The 25525-nt window shown below is 40.2% G+C and overlaps 1 protein-coding gene and 1 pseudogene across 1 annotated transcript in view; both read left to right on the top strand.

Annotated features, from left to right (window-relative positions):
* AGBL1 (AGBL carboxypeptidase 1) overlaps positions 1-4282 on the top strand; it is a 535540-nt gene extending 531258 nt beyond the window's left edge. Inside the window, exon 25 of the mRNA XM_039858445.1 lies at positions 3778-4282. Within this exon, the coding sequence (XP_039714379.1) occupies positions 3778-3945 (168 nt within the window). The 3' untranslated portion in view covers positions 3946-4282. The remainder of the gene's footprint in view (positions 1-3777) is intronic.
* An 8654-nt stretch (positions 4283-12936) lies between these two features.
* Positions 12937-13052, top strand: LOC120599448 (uncharacterized; annotated as a pseudogene).
* Positions 13053-25525: the final 12473 nt, after the last annotated feature.

Genomic DNA, 25525 nt, shown 5'->3' on the forward strand with positions numbered 1-25525 from the left:
CCTATCATTAAATTATAAGTATTTCTCATATTGGTAAATGGTTTTTATAATTATTTTAATGGCTACATGATAGCCCATCAAATTTATCCCATTGTAATTTTCTCCATCTTTTCTCCTTTATTAGATATTTAAGGGTTATTTCTTTCAAATTTTGAGAATTATGTGTAATCTTGACATAATTACATTTTATGCACGTAGCATGAAAGGCATTTTGAGCAGTTTCTTAGGTAAGTTCCCAGAAGTAATATTATCAGTTTGAACAGTTCCTTAGGTAAAGTTCCCAAAAGTGATATTACCACATCAAATGCCATTGCATTTTGATATGTGTCAGCTTTTATCATAAAAGTTATACTAAGTATTATAAATTTGAATATATATCTACCAATTTGCTGGATGTAAGAGGCATCTTTAAATGATAACATAGAATATTTTCCCATGTTTATTGTTTCTCCTTTTTTGCTCATGAATTATTATTGCTTATGCTTTTTAAACTTTTGTGGACCCTCTGTCTGTTTTACCAGTAAGTAATTTTCTGCAGTAACATAAATATTCTTCCCATTATCGCTGATTAAAAATTGTGTGATTATGAGGGTAGTAGCCAATTTTGGATCCAAATGCACATGTCAATTTGACTTATTTGGGGGTGAATTATCAAGAAAAATAATTAATTATTTAAATAATGGTGCCAGTGGTCTTGCTTATCAATATGATACATAGATATGGATCTATGTGTTCTAGCAGCATTAATATTTGAATATTTGTGTGACAGACGTGATTTGTTGACTCACCCGACACTCACTTGTAACAATTTTTTACCTGTCTCTTTGAAAGAGTTTAAACAAGAGAGAAAATATTCAGTTTCCAGACCACTGTAAAATTGAAGTTGGCTCTATAATTCAGTTCTGGCCAGTAAAATGTAAGCAGGAGTATGCTGGTGCTGCCTTCCCCAAAATGTTTTTTCTCTTTCCTCGAATGATCTTCTGGGTGGAGCAACAGCATCCACCTTGAAATCACAATGAGAAAACCAGGAGCATGGCTGCTTAGAGTGGATCTGAATTGTAAGGCACTAATATAATGCCATGAGCTCCCTACCCCTAAAACTTATGCGTGAAAACATAAAACTCCTTTTCATTTAAGCCACTATAGTCAAGCTTTCTGTGATTGACTATGGAAAAAAAAATTCTAATTAAGCTGAAGGGAGTTAGATTTCTTTTAAGACTCACGTTTAAGCTAACCCAAAGCCGGCTTTATTTACAAACTTGCTACTGTGAGTCCATGATAACGGATCAAAGTAGAGATCAAAATTTCTAAATTTTATCTACCTGTTTCCCGGATCATAAACAGAGATGTGAATGCATCTCCTGGAGCAAAAATTAAATTTTTAAAAATGTTCATGACATTCAATGATGGAAACATAATTTAAAGACTTTCATATATTCACTACCCGGAGAAGTCAAGTTCAACTTGACAAGTAAGTACAATATCCAAGACACAATCAATCCATGCCTCTCCATATCCACCCATTTCTAGCCACTAGGTATCCATCTGTCATATACTGAGGATATACCTTTTGACAGGCTGCATGCTCCATGCCAAAGATGTAAAGAAACGGATACTGCTCAGTCTTTAAGAATTTCACCTTCAGGCTAGGTGTAGGAGGTGTGAGGAAGCCATTCAGATAAATATTTTTGATGCTGTGTTAGGGAAAAAAATAGTAAAGAGATCAATAGTAGAGGCCAAAATAGATTATGTGACTTGCCTTAGACCCCACAGCCGATAAGTGGTACAACTTCTTTGACTTGAAGTCTCTGGGCCAGTCTTTTTATGATACCAGCCAGCGCCTAAAATAATTAAACCAGTATCTTGGATATGAAAATATTTTTTTGCTTTATCAAATTACCATTGTTTTGGTCATTGCTGCATAGAAGTTGACTGGTGTGAAGGAATCGCCCAGACCTATCAATCCTGACCTATCAATATGGTGCATGCTTTCAGATTTATTTAGCCTAAGGATTCATCCTTGTTTTGACCTTTCTGGAGCTGTTATTATGCACTGTGCGGGATGCCGGGGTGCTGCCTGCCTCCAGGGGCTCTTTTCTTACACTGCCCTTGTCTACTCCCCGTCGAGCAGCAAGGTGGCTGGTTGAGGAGGAGGGTGTAACCTTCGCTTCCTTTCTTTTTACCCAGCCAGACATTCTAGAACAAAGAGAAGCAGCCAGGAACACAGGATGCAGGAAGAGAATCAGATGTTAGAGCTTTAGCACAGGGAAGCGACTCTGAGATGTTCCTCTCTCTAAAAAGTGATGTTTTCTACTGACAAGAAAAATCACTTGTGAAACATCTGTCTTTCCCCTCCTACTGCTGCCTTTTACAGAGGAACAGACTTCCCTTGACTCAGAAGCCATGTCTCCTTTCTTTAGGAAAACGGGTGCCCAAACGTGCAGCAAATCAAAAATTTTAAAGAGCCGAAATTAACTCGAGAACTTTCCACTTTATCTTTTTTAACCTAGAAATTCTTTTGTGAGGCTCACTGCCCAGTTTGGAACTTCGTTTTTCCTTACGATCGTTAGGAGCACAATCTTTTAAAATCATTACTGTCTCATCCCTGTCCTGTCATTATTATTTGGACGTGAAAATGTATTTTAAAAAAATAATAATAATATTTGGCTATCGATTTCTTTTTCCAAGTGAAATATACTTTATTATAAACACAAAGACCTCACTCAGGACCACGTTGAATTCTGTCATAATAAACTGCAATGAAGGAGGAAAGAGAAACTGAGTTAATATCAATCAATATTGTGAGGACTGGGACGTAGTCCTTATAACTACATGCCTAAGTACATCCCATTTTACAGGTGAGAAAATCAAGGCTAAGAGAGTTCATTAAGTCCAAGATGACACTGTTGGAAAATAGTGCAATCAGGATTACAGTCCACTTCCCATCCACTTTCAAAAGCTATGCACTTTCTACCTCACTTTGTGATAGAGCCCCTCAACCTGTGTATAGCCTTTTCTGTTGAGTAGTCAAACACTTACTAGTCTCTGTTACTAGCTGTGAGATGCCAGATATAGTGTTAGTTCCATGGGTCTAAATGTCCTCTGAGGAGTGGAAATGATGATAATACCAACCTCACAGGGCTTTAGAAAGCGCTCACTGAGTTAATGCATCGAAAAGGGCTCAAAACAGGATCTGGCACATAGTACCTGCTCAGTAAATTTGTTCTCTGTTACTTCGTGGGTAATAGTGTAAAGTGCATGTCACGGCTTTGCTTTCATGCATTATCTCGATCCAGCTACAGAGCTGGTTCTAAAGAAACAGGATTTTTTTTAAAGTTTCGGTCTTTATATGTAAAGGATCCGCCCTCTTTTTTCTCCATCTGTTGAAACATCTGTAGAAGGGAAAAAACGTTTCTTAATAAGATTGTTGACATTCTTTAGTTCCAGCAACGAAACCCTTTTAAACAGACCAAGAGCAGCAGAGCTGCTTTGAAGGGGGCAATGTGATTTCTGTATTTCCATTCGCCTCTCTGAGCGTTAGTGCCCTACCCGCTCATGAGTGTCTTAGGGGGTACTTCCCGGAAACTCTAGAGGTCAACGTAAGGCAGACCAACACCCATCAGTCCACAAAGCATACAACAAAACACGCCACACAGGGACCGATAAATAATACCAGTTCTCAGTGTGTGTGATGAGCGTGTATCCTGGGGTCTTTCTTCCCATTCTGCAATTATCTCCACTCAGCAGAGTCAGCTGACTGCTCCGTTTGCTTGGCAGGGTCTGCAGTTCAGTACCCGTGAGCTGGAGGAGATGGGAGCCATGTTCTGCCTGGGCCTCCTCATCCTAGAGCTCAAATCCGTCAGCTGCAGCCAGCAGCTCCGGACCCGCACGGCCGCCCTACTGAACGCCGAGGAAGACGCTCTGGACCACCACCTGCAAAGGTAGGATGCTCACAGGGGTGTGAGGGTGATGTTTGCTTTGGCGTTTCCATGGGAGAATATCTCAAACACAAAAGTCAAAGGGACCCAGGGATCTTCATCAAAAGGAAGACGTGGAGGAGTCACCAAAGGAAGGTAAGAGCAATGGTGTTTTTCCTAGAGCCACACCTGGGACGTTGTCACTCCCCGCTGATGACAAGGACGTTGCTGCGTATGAGTACACGAAAATGCAAATATAAAGCTACACACATTTATAAATGTGTTCTTAATACAGTTTGCTTGTGGTACAGAAGATGTAGCTTGATGACACACATGCACAGATAGAAGCATATGTAGCTACGTGTTTATATATGTACGAGTATTTTGGAGCCATTACTTAGCAAAAAAAAAACAAACAAACACCTCACTGCCAATATCTAGGCACTTGGGGACAAGAAATGTTTTAATCTTCCTGTTCTTCAATTGCAACATTCCTTCTCGGAATGTGATAGGAACCACCCACAGGTAATGAGCACGTGGGCCTGGAGAAGCTGACTTAGCTACGGCAGGGGAAGACGGAGCTCTGAGAAGTGAGAGGGAGAAACATTATCCAGTCTTTACTGAGGACAAATATTTCAGCCTTGAGCAAAACAGATTCGGGGGGTAAGAAGAGATGCTGTAAGGGCCATGGGAGAGAAGAGGGGATCAGGAAAAGTCAGAGAAGTCAAGGCCAGGACATAGGGCACGTTTTGAGAGAGGGAATGGATGGGGATGATTGAGCTATTTGGGAAGGAAGTGCCTCCTGGTAAACGAGGAAAAAATCTCATCGTGCACCTCAAGTGCAAAGGCAGAAAGCTGTTAATACTGAGAGCATCTTATTTCTAGCTCATGTTCATCAATTTTGCTCCCGCCACTGTTAGGCTGTTGTTTCAGTGTGACTTCTCCCCAAATGGCCAGTCAAGCCTAGAACGATCTAGCGGCATACATTAATACTGCTCTGGAAGGCGCTGGTTTCTCTGAGACTTAATTACCTAAGCGCAGTAATTAACTTGCTCGTCACACCGTGCTATGGATCATAGACTATGGGAACTTAAGTCAATGCAGGCCTCTTTCCTCCTTAGCGTTGCTGCCTGCAATTTCTTTTGTTTTGATATGAAGACCACTTCCTTCTGCCCTTGCTCCCTTCAGCACCCCTCAGCGCCCAAAGGCTTGGGGGCGTGTTTGGTGTCTCTGTGTTTCAGCCTAGCCCTCTGACCGCTCTTCTCCCTGCCAGGATGCATATTTCCACTTGTCTTTTCATCATGGCCTTTGCTAAGCTATATCCGGGGGTACAGGCGTGCCTGGATTTTCTTTTTCTTTCCCCCACCTCTCCTCTGCTGCTCATTGAGGGAAGATTGAGCAGACCTGGCATCGCTTACCTACCCTGAATGGATTGTGCCCCGTCTCTTTGATCCAATGCAGTAAGGATTAGTTGCCTGTAAACTGGAACAAGAAGAAATCTATCAAAGAAGTGCCTTTTCTAATTCAAGTCTAAAGAATTCAGTGTCAGCCTCCAAATACAATGGCTGCTATGCGGGTTATCATAAGAATATAGAATTACATGCCCTTCCTTCCGTCCCACACAACTGACTTAATTTCTCAGCTGGCGCCGGTCCAAGGATCCTGAAGCTTGGATCCATGTGCTCTCAGTCTGGTATAGCCTCTGAAGGGCAAGATGCCTACACAGAGGATGTGATTAGTACGTGTGTTTGAATAGATTTGAATTAAATTCGAGAGGCATGGAGTTTGGGGGAGAGCAGCAGGAAAAAAAAAAATGTTTCACCCAAACATTAGTATCATAACATATTTTTCTATTTATTGGGGCAGTTGATCAAAACACACTGTGGTTCCTGCCTAAAGTTTCCAAACACTACATGGTGAAGAGGAAAATCCTTTGGCAAAATGTCTTGAACCAGAAACTATTTCAGCCACTAAGTTGTATGTTAAAGGATGGCAGATGGGAACTTGATCAAATGAGATCTATTAGTCTGAAACCAGCAAAAGGCTGTTTGTGTACCTTTTAATGAGCTCCTGATGAATAGGGCTGTATCATGATATATAAGGACCAGCAGAGTGAATCCTGGGAATTCTGTTAGCAATGGGATGCTTACTGTGCATAGCGTGTCAACCATGGTTGTCAGCGTGACTCTCCACGTGCTTCATTTTAAGAGACATCTGCCGACCTTTTTATCTCCTGCCTCTTTCTTGGCTTTGGTGCCAGCATTCTGTATGACAGTTATATCTACTTCCGAAACATTCTTTGAGCAGAAGGAAATATGAAAGGAAAAAAGGGGGACGGGGCTTTGACCTCAAAGTCCGACTTAAAGAAATGCGAGGACGTGGTCTTTTGAGTCGCGGAGGCCCCACAGAGCGATGACTCCCGGGAGTGATCCGCTGGGAAGACGCAGTGAGGCTGTCCTCCCTGCACACCGCGTGTCGACAGTAGGTTCCGCGCTTTGTTTACCATACAAGCAATTAGAGAGTCATCAGCATCCACAGAGCAACTTACCGTTTTCGTGAGCCCGAGAAAGAGCAGAAATGGTGGCCGTTGGCACAGTGGCTGAAGCGCAGAATGAAATTTGTGCGTGCTCTGTTTCGGTTTTTCTTTGACCGTTCTCTGCTTCCCAGTTGCTCATTTATGAAATGTCTTTAAAAGAAAAAAGAAAAAAAAAAAAACTCTACAGATCTATTAAGGCATCTTCCGATCATCTTTCCTTTCCTCCTCTTTCTCCCACGTCCCAGTCTTGTCCCTGGAATTAACCGCGTGTGCACTGCAGGAATTCTAAGCTGCTGCTTTAGGAGGCACCGTTTTTCCACTGTGACAGGTCTTTTGCAAAGTCATTTAACAGTTTTGCCGAGTCAGCCACCGTTCATCTCGGTCCGTATCCCTTCATTGCCTCTAGCTCTTCTCAGGCGAGCCCCCCATCTCCAATTGTCCCTCCATTAAGAGCAAGAGGAAGCTCAGAGTTTCGAGGTGGGACTTTGCAATAGCTCAATATCTTGCTGCTTCTCCTGAGTTCCATTCCTTTAACCAGGGCTTCGTCTTAAGCACCAAGATAATTTGGTCGTCTCTTTGTTTGGTAAGGCAACACACACACACACACACACTCTAAAACCTTTCATAGACTTTATAAAATGTGTTTTTAATAATTAAAAGGATACTTGATATTTATTTTTTAAAAATATGCCTTTGTCTTTCTGAATGAGAAAATATAATGTGGAAAACACACAAAAAATCACCCCTTCCCTGTCTTTAGGGATCACCCGTAATCCAGCCACCTGTTGAGAACCATTGTCAACATGAAATTATTTTTCGCCTATGAATAAACAGATGTATAATCCCCTTAACTACAGTTATCAGAGTTCTTTGTAAAAGCTTCGTAAACACTTTTTTTTTTTATCTTAATAGACTTAATTTTTTTCAGAGCAATTTTAGGTTCACAGTAACATTGAGAGGAAGGTACAGAAATTGCCTACATATACCTAATCCCATTCATAGTAGTTAAAGGCAAATTTAAATAGTTTTGGTACGATTTTATGCTGATTTTCTACAACAAGTAAGTAAAATAATGAAAACCCAATGGTAGAGCCTCTAGGAGGAGAGAGATTGAACAGTATCATGCAGCTATCTGCAAATTGGTTTACTTTCCTCTGGAGAGGAGCCTGGCACATGCAAGAAGGTCCATAAAAACCTCCCATTTCATCTTGTTTCTAGCTTAAATGTTTCTTAAGAAAATAGCAGAAAACAATATTTAATGTGTAGATATTTATAGCTGTGAGACACACATCCCCAAATAAACTTAACCCAAATTTCTAGCAGTAAGAAAAAGAATACATTGTTTATTAATTTTCTACAATACGATGAAACCACGAAAGTAAAGATATCAATGTGTATATATAAGATACTAATAACAGAAACATTTATTAGCACCTCGTCATGAACCAGATGCTGTGCTAAGTATTTTATAAGTATTATCTCACTTAATCATATAAATAATTCTGTAGAATAGATGCTATTATTAGCATTTATTTGACAAACAAGGAAATTAAGTTTTATGGAGGTTAAGAGGTTTGACAAGTGTCATGAATCTTATAAGAGACTCCTGGCTTTTGAATCCAATTCTAACTCCAAAGCTCATGTTTTTCTATGATATTTAGCCTTTCAAATAATAACTTTTTTAAAAGCAGAATGATTAATGCTATGCACATGCTGATTGTGAATTCAGCAACACATAGACACATTGACAGAGGTGGGGGACATTAAGTGTATAATCTAAAACTAATTTAATCTTACTAGTTTCTTTATCTGTACGGTTTCCAAAGCTATTTGTTGAGGGAATACATATCTGAGTGCATTTGTGTGTAAGTTTTAAAATATGAATGACTTGGGCTCATTTTTTTGCCCAGGAATATCCCTTTATTGTTTTAATACTCTTCAGAGAAAAACCACCGTATATCATCATAGGTGGAATGTATGTCACGATAGGTTGAATCCATTCCAATCCATGGAGATAAAAACTCAAGAGAAGGACATTGCAGAAAGACGGAAGTTAAAGTCCATTTTCTTCATGTTGTCTTTGCTCTTTGCAAAAATGTTACCACCTGATAACAACCTTGAACGTTAACCTACAAGTGGTTCTATGGAAGCCCAGGGTGTCTAGGTGACTTGCTAGGTGTAGTTAAGTGATTTATCTATCGCCAGTCCACACTGAGGATCTGTTTTGCCTCTGCCTCAGGCACAACCCAATGAATGGCTGGTTTCTTGCCTATGAATTTATAAATATCTGAAAATAGAACAGGCTACCAGTCCCTGGAAAAGGATTTCAATCAAGTAACTCTCTCTCCCTGCTCTCTGTATCCAATGCAACCTTTTGCAGCCCTTGTCTTTTGTTGTCAATTCTAAAAATGAAGGCAGATTTAAAAAAAAAAAAAAACTTTTGAAATTTTCACATACAAGAGAGGCTATTTTATTTATTTAACTATTTTATTTAAGAAGGCTTCAAATAGCCTGGTCTGGACGATCTAAGTTAATTAATAGCATTCATTAATTTTTAGAATAGTACTTTTTTATTTTTATTAATGTTGACTTTCTCGCTATTAAGTAACCACGTAACTCCCCGTGGCCTTTTATTGTTAGAATTCAAAACCATTTTTCCTGTGAGAGTGAGTTTACCAGATGTGGTAGAAAAAAAAAAAACAAACTATGGACACACAAAAAAATACAGAAAGGAAGAAGGATGGGAGGAAGGGAAGTTGCTTCACAGGAGAAGAGATCAAGGTCATGATATTTAAACAAAGATATCCTTATGAGGATAATAAGAATTCTAGAAAATTTACATTTTTGTCTTGTTAGACCCTGAACTTAGGTGAATCTGATGAAGAAACAGGACTGCTTTTTAAATTTCTATGAACATTTCCATATCTTGCCTGATTTCTTCATCCTGTCCAGTTGTCTAGTCCCCATCTCTTAGAAAGGAATAAAATAAAGCAGCCTAGACACATCCACTGCACCCAAGATGAAATCGTCTATCATGGTTTTTGCAGTGCAACAAGTTTCCAAGAAGCCCTCACTTCCGTATCTGGCATAGTTTTCTCAAGGGCACATGGCTTAGACTGAAGGCAGCTCAGTTCTGCTTCCAAGTATTCCTGTTGGCAAGTGGCTCCGAGACTTTGGAGTTGTGGCTTCACTTGTTTGCCCTCAGATTTCTTAGCTTTAAAATTATCTTCAAATCTCTTTCAGCTCTCATATCCCATATTCCGAAGGCTACAGCCATTGACACCCTCCCATTCCAACATGGGAGGCTGCGACCCTGAATTCAAGACATCAAAGTCAAGGCAGTTGAATTATGCTAAGTGGCACAAAGCTTGTATTTGGTTGAATAAAAATTAAAGTTTTTCTCATTGCCCGCCAAGTAGATAATAAAGGGATAGAAGCTTCACTGTGCATAGGTAACAGAAAGGAGTTGTACTTAAATGATGAGGACAAGAGAGGAGAGTAAAGGCATGTGTTCGGAAGGGAATGTCACATATCGCAGGGGTGGGGTGACACCATGGTGCTGAAGGGTGTTAAAACAACCGCCCAGGGCCAGAAGCAGGATCTGGCACAAGGTGAGCCTTTAAAAGGCGCCTTAAATCCTCTAAACAGGTACCACAACGTGTGCCATTTTCCACTCCGAGCGACGGATGCTTCAGGGGAAAGGAGTCACGATTCTCTTTCGCTTGGCCACTTTAATTCCTTTACACGAGTCTGACCCACTCGGACCTCACGCACGTCCTTGTAAGACAGTTATCTTCAGTCCTGTGAGAGCTCACCACAGACTTACCGATTCGATTACTGGTGAGAGATGAGTCTACCAGGAGATGGGAGATAACTTAGCATAAGCCAATATTGTTTCAGTACAATGGGAATGGAACGTATATCAGAGCCAATACGTTTATGATGACTCAGTGTTTATCACTTCGTTTTGCAGCTTTGAATCAGGGAAGTTGACTGGCTCCTTGTGCTTTGCCACTGTGGCAAAATGAACACATGAGGTACAATAATGATAGTAGAATGCCACCCACGTGCCTGAAAGAGTAGTAAGGATTTGATATGCATTATCTTAAATCCTAGAGAGTCTGTTGTTATTATTATTATTATTATTATTATTTATGAATTTTTATTTATAGATGGAGCAGTGGAGACTTAAGTTGCTAAATGTTTGATAAAAGCCAGGCCATTGTCATATAGCTGATGTGATTCAAACACGAGTCACTGAATCCAAATTTATCGTCATTTTTTTTCTGAAATATATTGTAAGTTATTCTTAAAAATATATATGTCCATGAAGCAGTTTCCAATCCAAAGGGGAAAACTTAGGCCATGAAATGAGATCTATATAAATCAATGTTCTTAACCCACAATCTGGCTCATCTAGTTCAGGGCAAAGGTCATTACAGCCTTCATAGTCGGGAAGCATAATGCAGAGAAGTCCCAACATTCTAAACTTTTCACTCACCGCATGTTCAAGGGCATGAAGCAGAACTAGCTAACCTGTCTTTGTTGCTGTTCTTGTTTATATATTTCATTATTTGAGGATAACCAAACTTCTCCTTCTAAACAAAAGATATGCAATTATCTCGAACCTCATATCAGTTCTTGAAGGTTTGCCTTACAAAAGATTGAACTTTTGGCATGAGGGCCTATAGAAGGTCAATTGACTCTGTCTCCTATCAGTGAAGCATGGAGGACCTACAGATGCTTTGCCTTCTAGTCTTGATGACAGGTTAACCACCAAGCCTTAGGGTAATGAGAAAATAAGACACCAAGGAACTGAGTATACCTATCACAAAGGCGAGAGTTAATGTCACCACTGATGATAATCATGGACACGTGTTTGCAGACTGAATTTGGGCAAATACTATTTTACTGTCCAAAACTGAGGAAGAACTATAGTCTCTCAAATATAGGAAAGCAGTGTGATGCAAGTATAGGGGAAAAAATAGGTTAGATTATCAAGAGAGGTTTAGTAAGTACTTAGGAAATGATCTGGGCATGGCTCAAAACCATCAAATATTTTCTATGAAAGAAAATGCTCAAATAAATCTGATCAAGGTATAACCGATGTGCAGTTACCTGTACATGTTACAAATATGCAGTTCAATGAGTTTGAGCATGTATAGATACACTCATGAAATTATAATCATTTCCATCATCCTCCCAAATATCCTTGAGTCTCTTTATAATCCATCCCTCACACAGAAAACCAAGGATTGGCTTTTAGTCCCTGAATATTAGATTTTTATATCAATGGAATCAGAGTATGTACTCTATTTTCCCCCTTTGGGATTTTTTTTTTCCACGCAGTATAATGATTTTGAGATTTATTCATGCTCCAATCTGATTTTACTTTTTATATGGTTACTAGCCACTAGATTAAAGAAACAAAGAAGAAATTGTCTGTTCTTCGACCAGACATTCTGTTTCTCTAACAGCCTAAGACGGATAATTCCCTACTTAAACTTTGTTCACTAGTAATTCCCTCCGCTTGGTATGCATTTCCGACAGATTGCTGCATAGCCAGCTCCTCCTTGACATTCAACTCTCAGCTTAAATGTCATAATCTCAGCTTGCATTTCACCATTTCAGCAAGACTTTTCCCCTTGCCTAAAGTAGCATTCCTAGTCACTACTAGTATGACACCTTTAATTTAGTATCGGCCGTCTCTCCCAGCTAGAATGTACAACCCATGAGAGAAGGAACTTTATCGGTCTTGTTGAAAGCTATATTCCTAGCACCTAGAACAATGCCTGATGCATGGGAGGTAATCAATAAATAAATGAAGAAATAAATCTTTGCCAAGCCTTTCATCTTATGTTTATGGGAAAATATGGAGACCTATGAGCTGAATGATAGTACAATGCAGTGCAATTGTTATAAGTTGAAGGAATATCTTCAAAGTATGATGATTAACGGCTCTTATTCAACCTGTATGAGGATTTATATTCACGGCTTTAAGTTCTGTCATATTCCAGTTTGTATACATTAAAAAAATAAAGCACTTAGCTGCAACTAATTATTTTTTCTGTATGATGTGAAGCTATAAGGATAAATTCTGCTTCAAGAGCCCCCAACCAAGGGCACACACCCTTGGCAGATGCACAGTTGTTTGCATAGGGTTGTAAGTGACAGTGAGCTTAATAAACACCACCGTGCTGAACCTGCTGAAGTTTCAAGGACAACTCACTGGTTTTGGTGGAAATATAAAATCCAGAGTAAGATAGGAAAGAGTTTACTTCTGCTTTGCTCTCATCAACAGAAAACCTAGAATCTTATAGTTTATTTCTAAGCTGCAAAAGTGAAAACAGATTCAGTGGTTTGTCTACAGAATAGTAAGAAGAGTAATATAATGAGGACATGGTTCCATAGCGTAGCGGTTAGCACGTCTGCTTTACACACAGAAGGTCCTGGGTTCACGCCTCAGTGGAGCCACGGTCCATAGTCTACAGCCATGCCACCCTGAACAAGCCCAATGTCTGATCTCAGAAGCTAAGCAGGGTTAGGCCTGGTTAGTACTTGGATGGGAGACCACCTAGGAAGACCAGGTGCTGTAGGCATAAATAATAATAACTTTTTTGAAAAAGTAATATAATGAGTATTGCATACAATGAATGGTAGAAGGAATGGGCAGTGTTTATTCTGTTAGCTGTTTTCAAATAATTCCCTACTGAAAAAAAAGAGAGAGAGAGAGAGAGTCCTGGTTTGACTTGATGTAGAGAACTTATATCCTTTAATATCTGATACCACCTAGTTTGCTCAGGAAGACCTATCGGATGGTCTGAGATGCCCAGAGATGAAATGACCTCTTACTGACTTCAGACATATGAGCGTTTAGAGCCGGCTTTGTAGGTTGGACTTGAGAATGTGAATTGCTACTTGGATAATGGCAGGTGTAGAATTCATACCAACTCAGAGATATAAATTAAAATGTACCATGATATTAATAAAACCATTCATTGTTATTTAATTCACTGAGGATGGGAGTTAGTCCATTTACCTTTTAAAATAGGTGAAACCCTGAGTTTGTCCCTAAATCTCTTATTGATATGCCTAATCCACTTCAGGGGTAGGTTTGAACAGTGTTAGGGATTTGCAATGTGTTTGAAATTCTACCTTGTACCGTTAGGGAGGGGACAAAGAAGAATTTTTTTTTTCAAGCCAGAAAAGAGTAGTTTGTAGTAGGGTGTAGAGAGGCTTAGGCTTCTAGAGGTCTTTGTCACCACCAAAAACCGTTCTTTGATCCTTAATTTCCATTCAACTGGGTGGTGGCGTGTAGATGCTGGCTGAGAGGGAACTGTCCAGTGGCGTGGGTGCTGAATTGTAGGGCTCTGGAGGGGATGTTTTCTCAGCAATATCATTAGTAAAATTAACTGCCGGCAATAAGATAAGCTCGCCCAACTTACTGACTTAGTCATTCTATTTTTCAAAATCATATTACTACCCAGGGAAAGGCACTAACTATCGCTGTATCTTCCTTTGATATAGACATTTATTTCAAATGGTAAGAAGTACAGGACATAGTAATCCATAATAAGTCGTAGGCTGCATCTTTTTTTCTGGATAGTTTTCTCCGTTAACAAGAAGTGGAGACTAAAGGAAGAACAGAGATATATTATGTGGAAGCAAAGCCATTTCTAAATACTATTGCTGCGTGGTGTATTCCCGGAGGCACTGACAGCTCCTTATAAGGCGAATGAACATTTCAGCTAAAGTTTGCAAGGAAAACATAAGGCTAATTACAAAGGATTCTCTTGTCCCTCAGCAAACTGCAGGGGGCAAGAGTGAGCTTGTGTAAGTACTAAGAGCTAGATTTCCCTGGGTGCTATCTTCTCACATGTGTTTTTTAAATCTTCCAACTTGTGATTATTATTTTTCAGCACTGGATTAGTGAATCATTTTACATAGTGCCATTATGTAAAATAAAATGATACTTTGTTTCTCTGCATTGGCCAATTACTTGCTGGAGAAAATTGGACTCCTGAAAGACACATGTGAGCGCAGTTTGGCAGATGACAGGAAAGCCTTGTAAAATGCTCCCAGATGTTCAGTGCCAGGGAGGGGAAGATGCCAGAAACAAGGAGCAAATTAAGGTGGGTTTCAGATGTTATGCAATCTATGGAAGTAAAAACTAAGAAAACAAATTAGATCACAGACATGAAATCCCACCGGAAGGGCAATAATCATAGTCTTACTAGATCAAACCCATTTGCTCATTTTCTCCCTTTTGCCTGAAGCTATTGTAAAACAAATATTAAGGAATGTTATTGCCAGTTCTTAATACAGTGGTCCCCCCTTATCCACGGGGATATATTCCAAGACCCCCAGTGGGTGCCTGCAACCATGGGTAGTACCGAACCCTATATATACTATGTTTTTTCTTATATAGAGATAACTATGATCAAGTTTAACTTATAAATTAGGCACAGTAAAAATTTAACAGTAACTATAATACAGAACAATTATAATAGTATGCTGTAATAAAAGTCATGTGAACGTGGCTTCTGTCTTTCTCAGAAAACTAGCCCACGTTTATGTTTTCTTCACAATTTCGGGGATAGAAGATTTGATCTTAACATAGATCGTAGCAAATTCGGCATATAGTTTTCCACTTAAAGGAAGCACTTTACGGCTTCTCTTTGGCATATCTGAATTGCCAGCATCACTGCTCTGTGCTTTGGGACCATTGTTTAGTCAAATAAAGTTTACTTGAACACAAGCACCGAGATGCCACAGCAGCTGATCTGATCACCAAGAGGGCTACTAAGTGACTAATGGGCGGAGAGTAACTACAGCATGGAGAGGCTGGGAAAAGATGATGTGCATTTCGAGCAGGATGAAGCAGGATGGCGTGACACTTTATCTTGCTAATCTAAACAGTACGCAATGTAGAGCTTATGAATTGTTTGTTTCTGGAATTTTTCATTGAGTATTTTTAGATGGCAGTTGACCACGGGTGACTGAGACCATGGATAAGGGACTCTGCTGATAAGAGGGGGTGACTGTAAAAATCACATCATGTGAACCAGCTCATCTTGTCTGCACAGGGCCCCAGGAATGCAAATGGACAGAATGTGGACTGGTTTTTTTTGTTTATTTGTTTGTTTTCAGAAGCCTGACCCCATATCTAATCATCAAGATTGCCTTTTATTTAAAAGTCAGTAAAGTGGTGCCTGATAATAATTTTGTTATTCAAAAGCATAAGCATCATAACTAGAGTCGCCTTCGAACTTCAGAGAGTCATTGGAGAGCCTGTCCCTCCCTTGATAAGAGGGTTTTTAACTGGTCTAGAGCAGAGCCGGAGGAAGTAAGAGTTGCAGAAGTGGCCTCCTCTGAGGGCCAGGATTGGTCGAGGACAGTACTTGTCCTAGCAGCAAACAGCTGGCACATGGCACAGGAGTCACTGAGCATTTGATAGAGGGACTGCTTACAAAGGCAGGAATAAGGGACTCAAGATGGGAAAAGCCATAGTGGGAGGCAGTATCCTTAGTGAGCAGGAGAGGGAGAAGCCAGGAAGAAACTCCCTACCCTGTGAGCCGTATCTGCAGAGGAAGGGCTGGCTGTCCAATAGGGCTGCTTCCGCTAGAACAGTGCAGCCACTGCCAAACAATTAAGGGAGATGGGAGACTAGATACTGCACGTCTTTCTCTTACTAATTCCTCATCCCCTGATGATGCCACAGTTTGTCCCAACCCCACCGGTAGCCCAGGGCAAGGAAGCTTTGTTGAACGATTCTTGACGTCTAGGGCCTGGCAGGATGGAGAAAAATGAAATTCAGACCTGGAGGGAAAAGTGGAGAATCTATAGCACATCCCACATTTTTAAATTATTTTATTCTTTGAAATACATTCCCCCGAATAATCAGTGTTAGTGTCATGCTTTTATGGATAAGTATACGGAGGTTAAGAGTGGGTTAAAGATTTGCCCACATTTAAATAAGGATCTGCCTTATTTCACAGTCTGCGAACTCTGCTCCTTGTTCCATGCTGCTTCTCCTCACCCCCCTCCACCCCCATGTTTCCAGTGATCTTTAGGGGCGATAATCCACAGAAAAATACACTGTCATATCGCCTCTCCTCCGTATTGACATCTACTTTTCACGTAGTACTGAGCGTTGTCCCAAAAAAAAGAGATCCAGGATCCACAGAAAACCTCACCGGAACTTCTCCGGCAAGAAGCTCTATCCTACTGTTCTCTGTCCTGCCCTTGGTCCATCGCTGCCGTTTCTCTGGGATGCTTACAAAAAAAGCAGAGGGAACTTGAGCCAAGGGTTCTGGGCAAGCCCTGAAATGCCATTCTGGGAACTCGTGCCATTAGTAAATGGATCTCGAAGGCACATCGTGAAGGTTGTAGACAGACCACTGCCGACAAATTATAGATTTATTCAATATGTCTGTTTTGTTGTATAAGTAATTTAGACTTCTCGTGGACTCCTTTTAGTAAGATGAGACCGAATCTCAGGTTTTCAGACCACCAAAAAAGTCTGAAGCTTTCTTTAAAATAGTAAGCGTGAGAAAGTCAAAGAATCGAATTTTCAAAAAAACGGAGTAAAGTACTATCAATCTCGGGTGACATGCCTTTCGTATACTTTAACGTTTTATCTTTAGTTTCGGACCTTCAAAACAGTTGCAAAAAATATCCACAGACCTTCACTGAAATTCCTCAAATGCTAATGTTTTCTCACATTGTTCCCTTTCTCTTATTATCACATGCACGCCCACCCACACAATTATTTTTTTCTGAGTTTGAGTTATTGGAGAATAAGTTGCAGACATAATGCAACCTTACTGCTAAATAGCTTGGTGTCCATCTCCTAAAAAACAGGGATATTTATGTATATAATCACAGTATAATTATAAAAATCAATGGTAATCGATACTGTAAAAATAATGTTTAATGGTTTCAGTAATGCCTTTTACGGCAAAAGGGAAAAAAATCTTGAGTAAAGTATCCAATTCAGAATAATAAGGTTCATTTAGTTGTCAAATCTCTTGAATGTGCTTTAATCTAGAATACTTCCTTGATCTTATTTTACTTTTCATGACCTTTACATTTTTTAAAAAAAAAGGGTTCAGGCCAGTTATTTTGGAGAATGTCTCTCAACCTGGGTTTGCCTGATGTCTCCTTGTAAGGAAACTTGGATTACCTTCTTTTGGCAAGAATACCACAGACATGGTGTTTTGTCTATCTCTGCTTCATATTTAGAGGCACATGACGTGTATTTAACCCATTATTGATGATGCTTCACTTTGATTTAAGGCAGGGGTTGACAAGTTTCTACATTATCAAGTTATGATTTTCCCTTTTTAATTAATAAGTAACTGTGGGCAAATGAGACTATATGTGTTCTTTTCATCATTCACCCATCCATTTTAACATCCGTTGATGATTTTTGCCTGAAATAATAATTATGGTGGAAGCCAAGTGGTTATTTTCAAATTCCATTATTTCTTCTATATTTATTAGTCAGCATTCTATTATACGGAAGAACTATTCCTTAATTACTTAATTTACATTTCTATGGATTCATTGATTACTATTTTTTTCAATGAGTTATAATAAATGAGTATTATTATTTATTTTGATGCTCAAATTACCCTAAATTTGCATGGTGGAAATTCATACTGGCTCACATATCTCTTAGACATTTCCCCATCATTCTTCGAGCATGTCTTTATTTGGGGCACAGCAATACATTCTAAGTTCATCTCGTGCTTTCCCTGATTCATCTCTGAAATTAGCCTGTTTCCAAGGGTATCTGGTGCTATTCGTGAAGATAGTATTCGGACACTAGATCTAAGTGTTAGGTGTACTTTTTACTTTTTTAGCAGACTAGATTAATGCATACCTTTCCCAAAGCGGTCTTTCCGTCGACGAGGATAGTTTAAATTCCAATGTAGATAGAGCTTTTCATTGAGAAAGACATAAACATTCGGCAATAATAACCTTTAAATTATAAGAAACTGCAATTTCAGCTGGGGGGAATTTGGACACTCTCCCCCCACCCCCCAACATGACATACCAAGAGCGCAGGCAAGGATTTTTGCAGCCTCAATACTCCATTCTCTTGCTTCAAAGTGCCCCTAACTTCTCTCTCCCACGTCATGGTTCCCAAGAGAATTTCTGCATGGGGTCTAGTTCATCACCAAGAAACTCGATGTCATCAAACTTTATATTCAGGTTTAGGTTAAATTGATTCACCCAGGTGAGAACATTAGTTCGTGACTGTGTTTATGGACCTCCAAGTACCATCCCAAGAGACAGTCAGTAGGCTTTGGGATGGTGGGATGCCATGAGTCTGAGAGCCTCCCCCCACACTCCTCCCAGGGCATACGGTGCTGGAAGAGGGGCTCCATAACTGAACCCCATGCTCCTTCCCCATATGAATTCCAGGTACATATTAACAGTTTAATTTTGTTAAGAAGGTGTCAGCTCCACATCCTTTGCATTCCATTACCCACAATGCTGTCTAATTTTGTGCCTGCTTTGAAACGCAAATGACGACATTCTGCCAGGAGGATCTCACCCTGCCTGCTCTTTATAAAGTAGAGAAGTGGGGTAATTATCACTGAGGAGAGGAAAAGATGTATTTTTCACATTTGGTGTTTTTAGAAAGTGGCGTGTGTGTGTGTTTTGGGAGGCTGTACTGGGGAAAAGAGGTGGAGGTTAGGCAAAGAGCGATTGGAGTTCTGTGTACTCATAATGAACCAAGAGTTGCCAATAATCATGAAACGATTCTGAAAGTCCTTCTGATTAGAAGGGGAACCCATTTTGTTAAAAATGATCGTGCAGCGTAGTGCCGAGGGTGTGCTAACACACCGCGTCATCAGAATCCTGGGAGAACCAAGATTAGATCATGAAGCAGGAGGCTTAGACTCAAAGGTGAAACTTTCCTAGTCTCGTGAATGGTTCAAAGAGGGGATGGGGAGAATGGAGATAGTTAAGGGAACCAGAAAGAAGGATGAAACACACGTTTTTTTCTCCTCTTTTCCTTTCCTTCTCCTTCCTTTTTTTCTTCCTCTACCACAGCAAATGATCAACAAATCCTATTATCCCTACTCCACCCCATAGTTAATATTAAACAAATTTAGGCATCTTAATGTATTGGAGTGACATATAGAAATGAGTAAAGTAGTGTTTTATTTTGCAAACATAGTCAATAAGCTAGGGAAAAGGTAAACCTCATCTAATAAAAGAAGGAATTAGCATGCCACCTGTCTTACATGTATAAGGACTCCTCTCACGTTCGTAAAAATATTGACTTTCATCAAGCCCATCATCATGGAGCCCGGGGAAGACAGGACTTATCTTTTTTGTTTTGTTTGGTGTTATGTAGCCAGTCCTTTGAATCATCCTAGGTGTGTAGTAGATGCTCAATAAGTACTGAATGGCTAGGTGAGCAAAAGTGTTTACACCTTTCGTCATCGTGTACTCCTGTCTCCTCCCCTGTGCAAAACTGTAGTGGACTCCGTTTCCTTTGTTACCATAGACCCCTTAACTCACTCTGGCACTACTCTATGGGAACTACTTTCTTTTTTTAAAAAAAAATATTATTGTTCAATTCGATTTGACATACAACGTTATATTAGTTCAGGGGTACAATACAACACGAGGATTTGACATTTGTGTAACTTACAAAGCGGTCACCTTGATGAGTCTGGTACCCGCCTGACACCACACCACAGTGATCACAGCATTTTTGACTATATGCTCTGGGCTGGACTTTGCACCCCTGTGACTATTGTTGTAACTGGCGGTTTGTACTTCCTAATCCTTTTTACCTTTTCCACCCATGCCCCCGACCCAGCCCCCCTCCCCGATCTGGAGATGACCAGTGTGTTCTCTGTATCTATGAGCTCTGTCGGTATTTTTTACTAGGAGTACACACTGCTGCCAATTTTGCTTTCTCTTAAGTCCTCTCTGTACTTTCCTCTTTGCGTCAAGTGTGGTAGTTCGTGAACTTGACTTTAAACTCTTCTCTCCCTCTGCTTTTCACTTGCACGTGACTTTTCTCATACCTCCTCTGGCTCTACTCATAACAGTGTGAGTATTCAGTAGTATCATCCATTTATAATACATTTAAAACTAAACATTGTCTGTGTCTAAGGTGCACGACATATATTTAAGGCGATTCGGTACACATACGCGTAGCGTCGTGATTAGCATAGTCGAGCTTATTGATGCTACGTCGTCATGTCACATAGATGTCACATAGATGTCACATAGATTTCAGGCTCTCTCATCGCACACACAGACACATGCGCACGCACACACCGTCTGTCGTTCCTCATTCGATAGCGTTTCCAGGAGTTCCTTCGCGGGGTTTTATTTTTCTTCGCCCCATTCTTCTGGGGTGATCACCTAAAGCTCCATGACTTGGGCGATGATACCCATGCTTAAAAGGACCCTTTCAGGGAAATAAGTTGAGATGGACAAGAAATATAACTCAAGGACCAGGTCCTGGGGCACTTCAAGTGTTCGAGGGCTGGGGATGAGGAGGAATTAGCAGAGGAGAATGAGGCTGTGTGGCCGGGGGTGCCAGAGGAAACTCAGGTGGTCGTAGTGTGCCAGGAGAGAAGGAAGCGTTTCAAGGAGAAATATCGAAAGGCTCTTTCAGCTGGGTAGGGTGGTGACGGCAGGTCAGCGTTTGCAACCACGAATGTGGTGTTCTAATAGGTTCATACTATGACAAGTGGTAGTAGAATTTTTGTTTCATTTTCTTTAAAGGCATAGATAGATATCAAGTATACAGCTTTGGATAAACTTGGCTTGAATACTAGTTCTGCCTCCTGTGAGCATAGCTGGGTAAGAACTTGGACTCTGGAGTCAGATGACCTGACTGACTCTGGCTCTTTTTATCAGCAAATGATGTGATTTTAGATGAGTTTTTACATTGTTTAAGTCTCAATTTTCTTATCCATACAAGGGGAATAATGATAGTACCTCTTTCATTAGGTTGCCCTAAGGAGTAAATGAGCATATTTAAAGAGCTTAGAACCGTGCCTCACAGTAAGCACTCAACCATTATTATTTGATGAGGTTATGTTTCCTCACTTGTTGAAATGGACATAGAAAATAGTTCCAAACTCATGGAGTTATTGGGAAAATCAAACTAGATTATCCATGTAAAGTGCTCTGTGCCTGGTAAGCTTTCCATACATGGTGACTGAATTACTGTTAAAGGTGTTTATCGTCTGGTATGAATTAAATGACCCAACCACTCAGTTTATCCCTCAGTTGCTAGTGGTTATGGGGATGTAACCATTACACCATTTTAAATTATTTTATTCTAAGTCATATGCTGTTTAATTTATACCCATAACGTGATGTTGGTTATGGGCAGGAAGCATCAGGAACACGGATGTGCCTGCATTTTCTCTGGGTATTTAAGATGCACCGATCTGATCAACATTCTCATAAAGCACATGAAGGTGTCTCTAGCGCTTTGAAAACCAATGTGAACAAGAGAAAACTTAGTGATGATCATATCTGATTTGACTTTTATTTGGAGGAATAAACACTATCTTCACAAACAGCACCTATGTGCAGAAGGGCTTGCAAATGGAACACTGAAAACACCTCACAAATTAAAAAATAAACAAATTGTTTTCTAAGTATGAAATGCAATGATTCCACACAGTAGTTCTGAAAAGCGATGTTTAATTTCACGGTTTAATTTCAATCAGAAATTAAATATTAAATAACTCATGCCATTTATTAAATGGAGAAAGTAAACTGTCTACATGGTTTATGAATATTCTTGAAAGCTCTGATAAATTAATTTTATATTACATATCATACTTCATTGATCAAATATAAAATAGTGTTTTTACCTCAGTCCACTTTTTGTCATCATGATAAAAATGGCAAAACATTTTGAAAAATCTTGAGGTTTTTTTTTTTTTCCCAAAATTTTGTATTATTATGAAATGAGTTCATGGCGTGGGAGGAAAGGCTGCAAAAAACTCTATTTAAACAATAATCATAGACACAGAATCAAATATTTAGACCTGGGCTGCTAACTTAGCGGGAGGAAGGTTACAATGTAAACCTTTTGAGTTTGATTATAGTACTTAATTATGTTAATCACCGCTAACACCCTCCTTCCACCCCCTGCTCATCTCCTAGAGAGCATAGTCTTCAGGAAAGCCTGAAGTTTGTTCTATAAAAATTGCTATAATATGCTTGTTAACCACAATTAGTTAAGGTTCATAATTTACTCTACAATAAAGGGTATTAAAACTTTAACACGTGGTCCACACAGGCACTCAACACACTTGCTACCTCCCGACCTGGCATCCCAACAGCGTATTCCCGGTGAGACAAACACGTCACATGGTTCCAAATTTTTCTGGTATACTTTATTATCGTCTGCCTTTGAGGATTTCACAAAATAAGCGTATTCAGTGGAACACACATTTCATCTGATTTCAATCCAGGCACTTGCGCTAATGTGTTGTGGGGCATTAGAAAAGCCTACTTAATTTAGTTGACTTTTCTTAACCGTTTTTTGATCTGTAAAAATCATATTTCCCTATGGAGAGAAAAAAAGGGGATAGGAGTAGAAAATGTAGTCAAGGGATAAATGAGTAGACACAAGAGAGGGACCTCATATGCGCTCAGGGTAATAGACTAAGGAATGTGATTCGCTCAATTCTCTGTCCTTGAGCTTCCAATATCTCCACCTGTCTGTCTCTCTAGTCTTGCTATCTGCTAGAGCCTAGGGCACCTCACAGAATAGGTATCTAACGGATGAGGATTCTCTCTTCTCCTTGCCCAGCCTCATCTTCCCACACCCAGCACCACCTCACCTTTATATCTGTGTGTGAGACCAGAAAAGGTAACCCTCGCAGCAATGAATGGAAAAAGGAAGTGCAGAGATACGGCAAATTGTTTTTTCTCAGTAACGTGGTGGAAATGATACTTTATCTGTTGGCAGTATCTCCAGAAGCGTCACTTCCCAGGCAAGCGAAATGGAAAGACTGTGTTCGCAAAACCACATAAAGCTCTGCCTTCCGTTTTCCTTTTCTACCTGCTATGTACTGGGGAGTCGTTAGCGTGCGTGTGCATGCACACACCCATACACGTCCGTGGACACACCACCCTCCTTACAAGTTCTAAACATAATTCATTGTGGACATGCAACAGGATATCACGTGCCTGCCTCTAATTACTTTTCCATAATTTGGAAAAGAGGCAAAGCCAAACAGATAGACCTTCTAGAAACCTCACTAAAGTCCCAGGAATGTAACGAAAAATCTCTTTTCTTCGACTTTCACGTTGAATAAGGAGCATGCTGAATTTCTTCCATGACAAGAACAGTTACTTATAAGAATATCCTGAGATCATCTGAGAATTTTCCTGGAAGTACAAACCAGAATGAGTCTTCTTTTTTAAAAGAGATAAAGAGCTAGATATGTGTTGATCAGTGCTTAAAGGTCCTACTTGACAAAGACCGCCAATGACTGTTTATGTAGCAATGGAAATTAGAAGAGAAGGGTTCATAGATGAAGGTAGGAAGGATCAATATGACAGAGATCACAATTCCTCTAGCTGCTCAGGCTTGGAATTTCGACATTCCATTTAATTTGCCCCCTTTCTTCATTTTCCTTCTCAGGCAGGGGCTACATCTGGCCAGTTTCCATGCCGATTCTTTCACTGTCGTGGGCATCGACCACATGTCGGCTGCTGTGGACTCAGTTGCGTCACTATAAAATTCATATGTTGAAAGCTCTGTCCCCCAATGATTGTATTTAGAGATGAGGACTTTATGAAAACAAGTAAGGTTAAACGAGACCATAAGGACAAGGTCCTGATCAGATGGGATCATAAGAAGAGGCAAGAGAGCTCAGTCTCTCCACGTGTGTATGCACCTGGGAAAGGCCATGTGAGGAGCAGTACGAGGGAGGCCGTTTGCAAATCAGAAGGACGGCCCTCACCAGAAGCCAGACTCTAGCCTTGATTTTGGACTTTCGAGCTTCCAGAACATGAGAAATTAAATTTCTGTTGTTGAAGCCATCAGGTCTTTATTTGTTATGGCAGCTCGAGCTGACAAAGTAATGGCAGTGGTCCAGAATCAGTGCTAATGTATGTTGTGCGAGATTTAAATAAAGCCCCACAAAAGCCTTATGAATGAGGTTTGGTTACAGATGGGGACTTTAATTTTCTAGGAGGTTAAGTTATTTCCCCCAGTACACGGAGCTAAAGATGGCAGAACTATGATTTGAGCCCTTTCTCTTTTAAAAGTATGTTTCTTCTGTGCCGGCACCACCATTATCACCACAGGCCAGGCTCTCCTCGTTTGAGTTCCCAGCATCTCTCTGTAGCTCTCCAGCACCCCTGCTGAATTTGTAGACTTGTCTAGTCCTACGGCATCCATTTTATTACTTCATCTTTACTGCCCAAGCTCGTTTAATGCACCTCCAAGAGTTCCCTGGACAAGCCCCACCCAAATCCTTAACCTATCTTTTTAAGGTATGTTCAGCATCTGAGGCCACTCCATGAAGATGCATTATCGCTTTTAAGCTCACGAGTCCAATCTCTGATTCCCCATACACTATCAAGAACACACCACATTCACCCTTGTGTTTACGATCTTACCTGTGACGTTTATTCTCCTGGCTAATGTTCCTCTCTCATCTAGACACATAACTTCTAATCATCTGAGGCTAGACTCAGTCCAACTACCTGTATAACATTTTTCTTACGTCCGTCTATATTGATCCCCCTGCTTGGAACTTTCCAATTTGTGTGTGAGAATTTATTAATGGGGGTGGGTAAGGTGGAGTGGGTGGGTAGGTATTATTATTGATGTGTGTGTGTGTGTGTGTGTGTGTGTGTTGCAATGTGTTACTTTTTTACTCTTTGTGTATTCTTCCCTAGCTGTCTTATGTTTGAGGACTTTCCCCCCACCCCAAAGATAACTCTTTAAATGTGGGCTTCAAACACATAACAAGCCAACCAACAAATCTACTAACCAAAAAGTAGTTACTGATCACGTACTATGAACGAGGCATTGGAAAAAGTGAAATGG

This window comes from Pteropus medius, unplaced genomic scaffold (genome assembly GCF_902729225.1).
Source record: "Pteropus medius unplaced genomic scaffold, Ma_sr-lr_union100, whole genome shotgun sequence".
NCBI classification, from domain to species: domain Eukaryota; kingdom Metazoa; phylum Chordata; class Mammalia; order Chiroptera; family Pteropodidae; genus Pteropus; species Pteropus medius.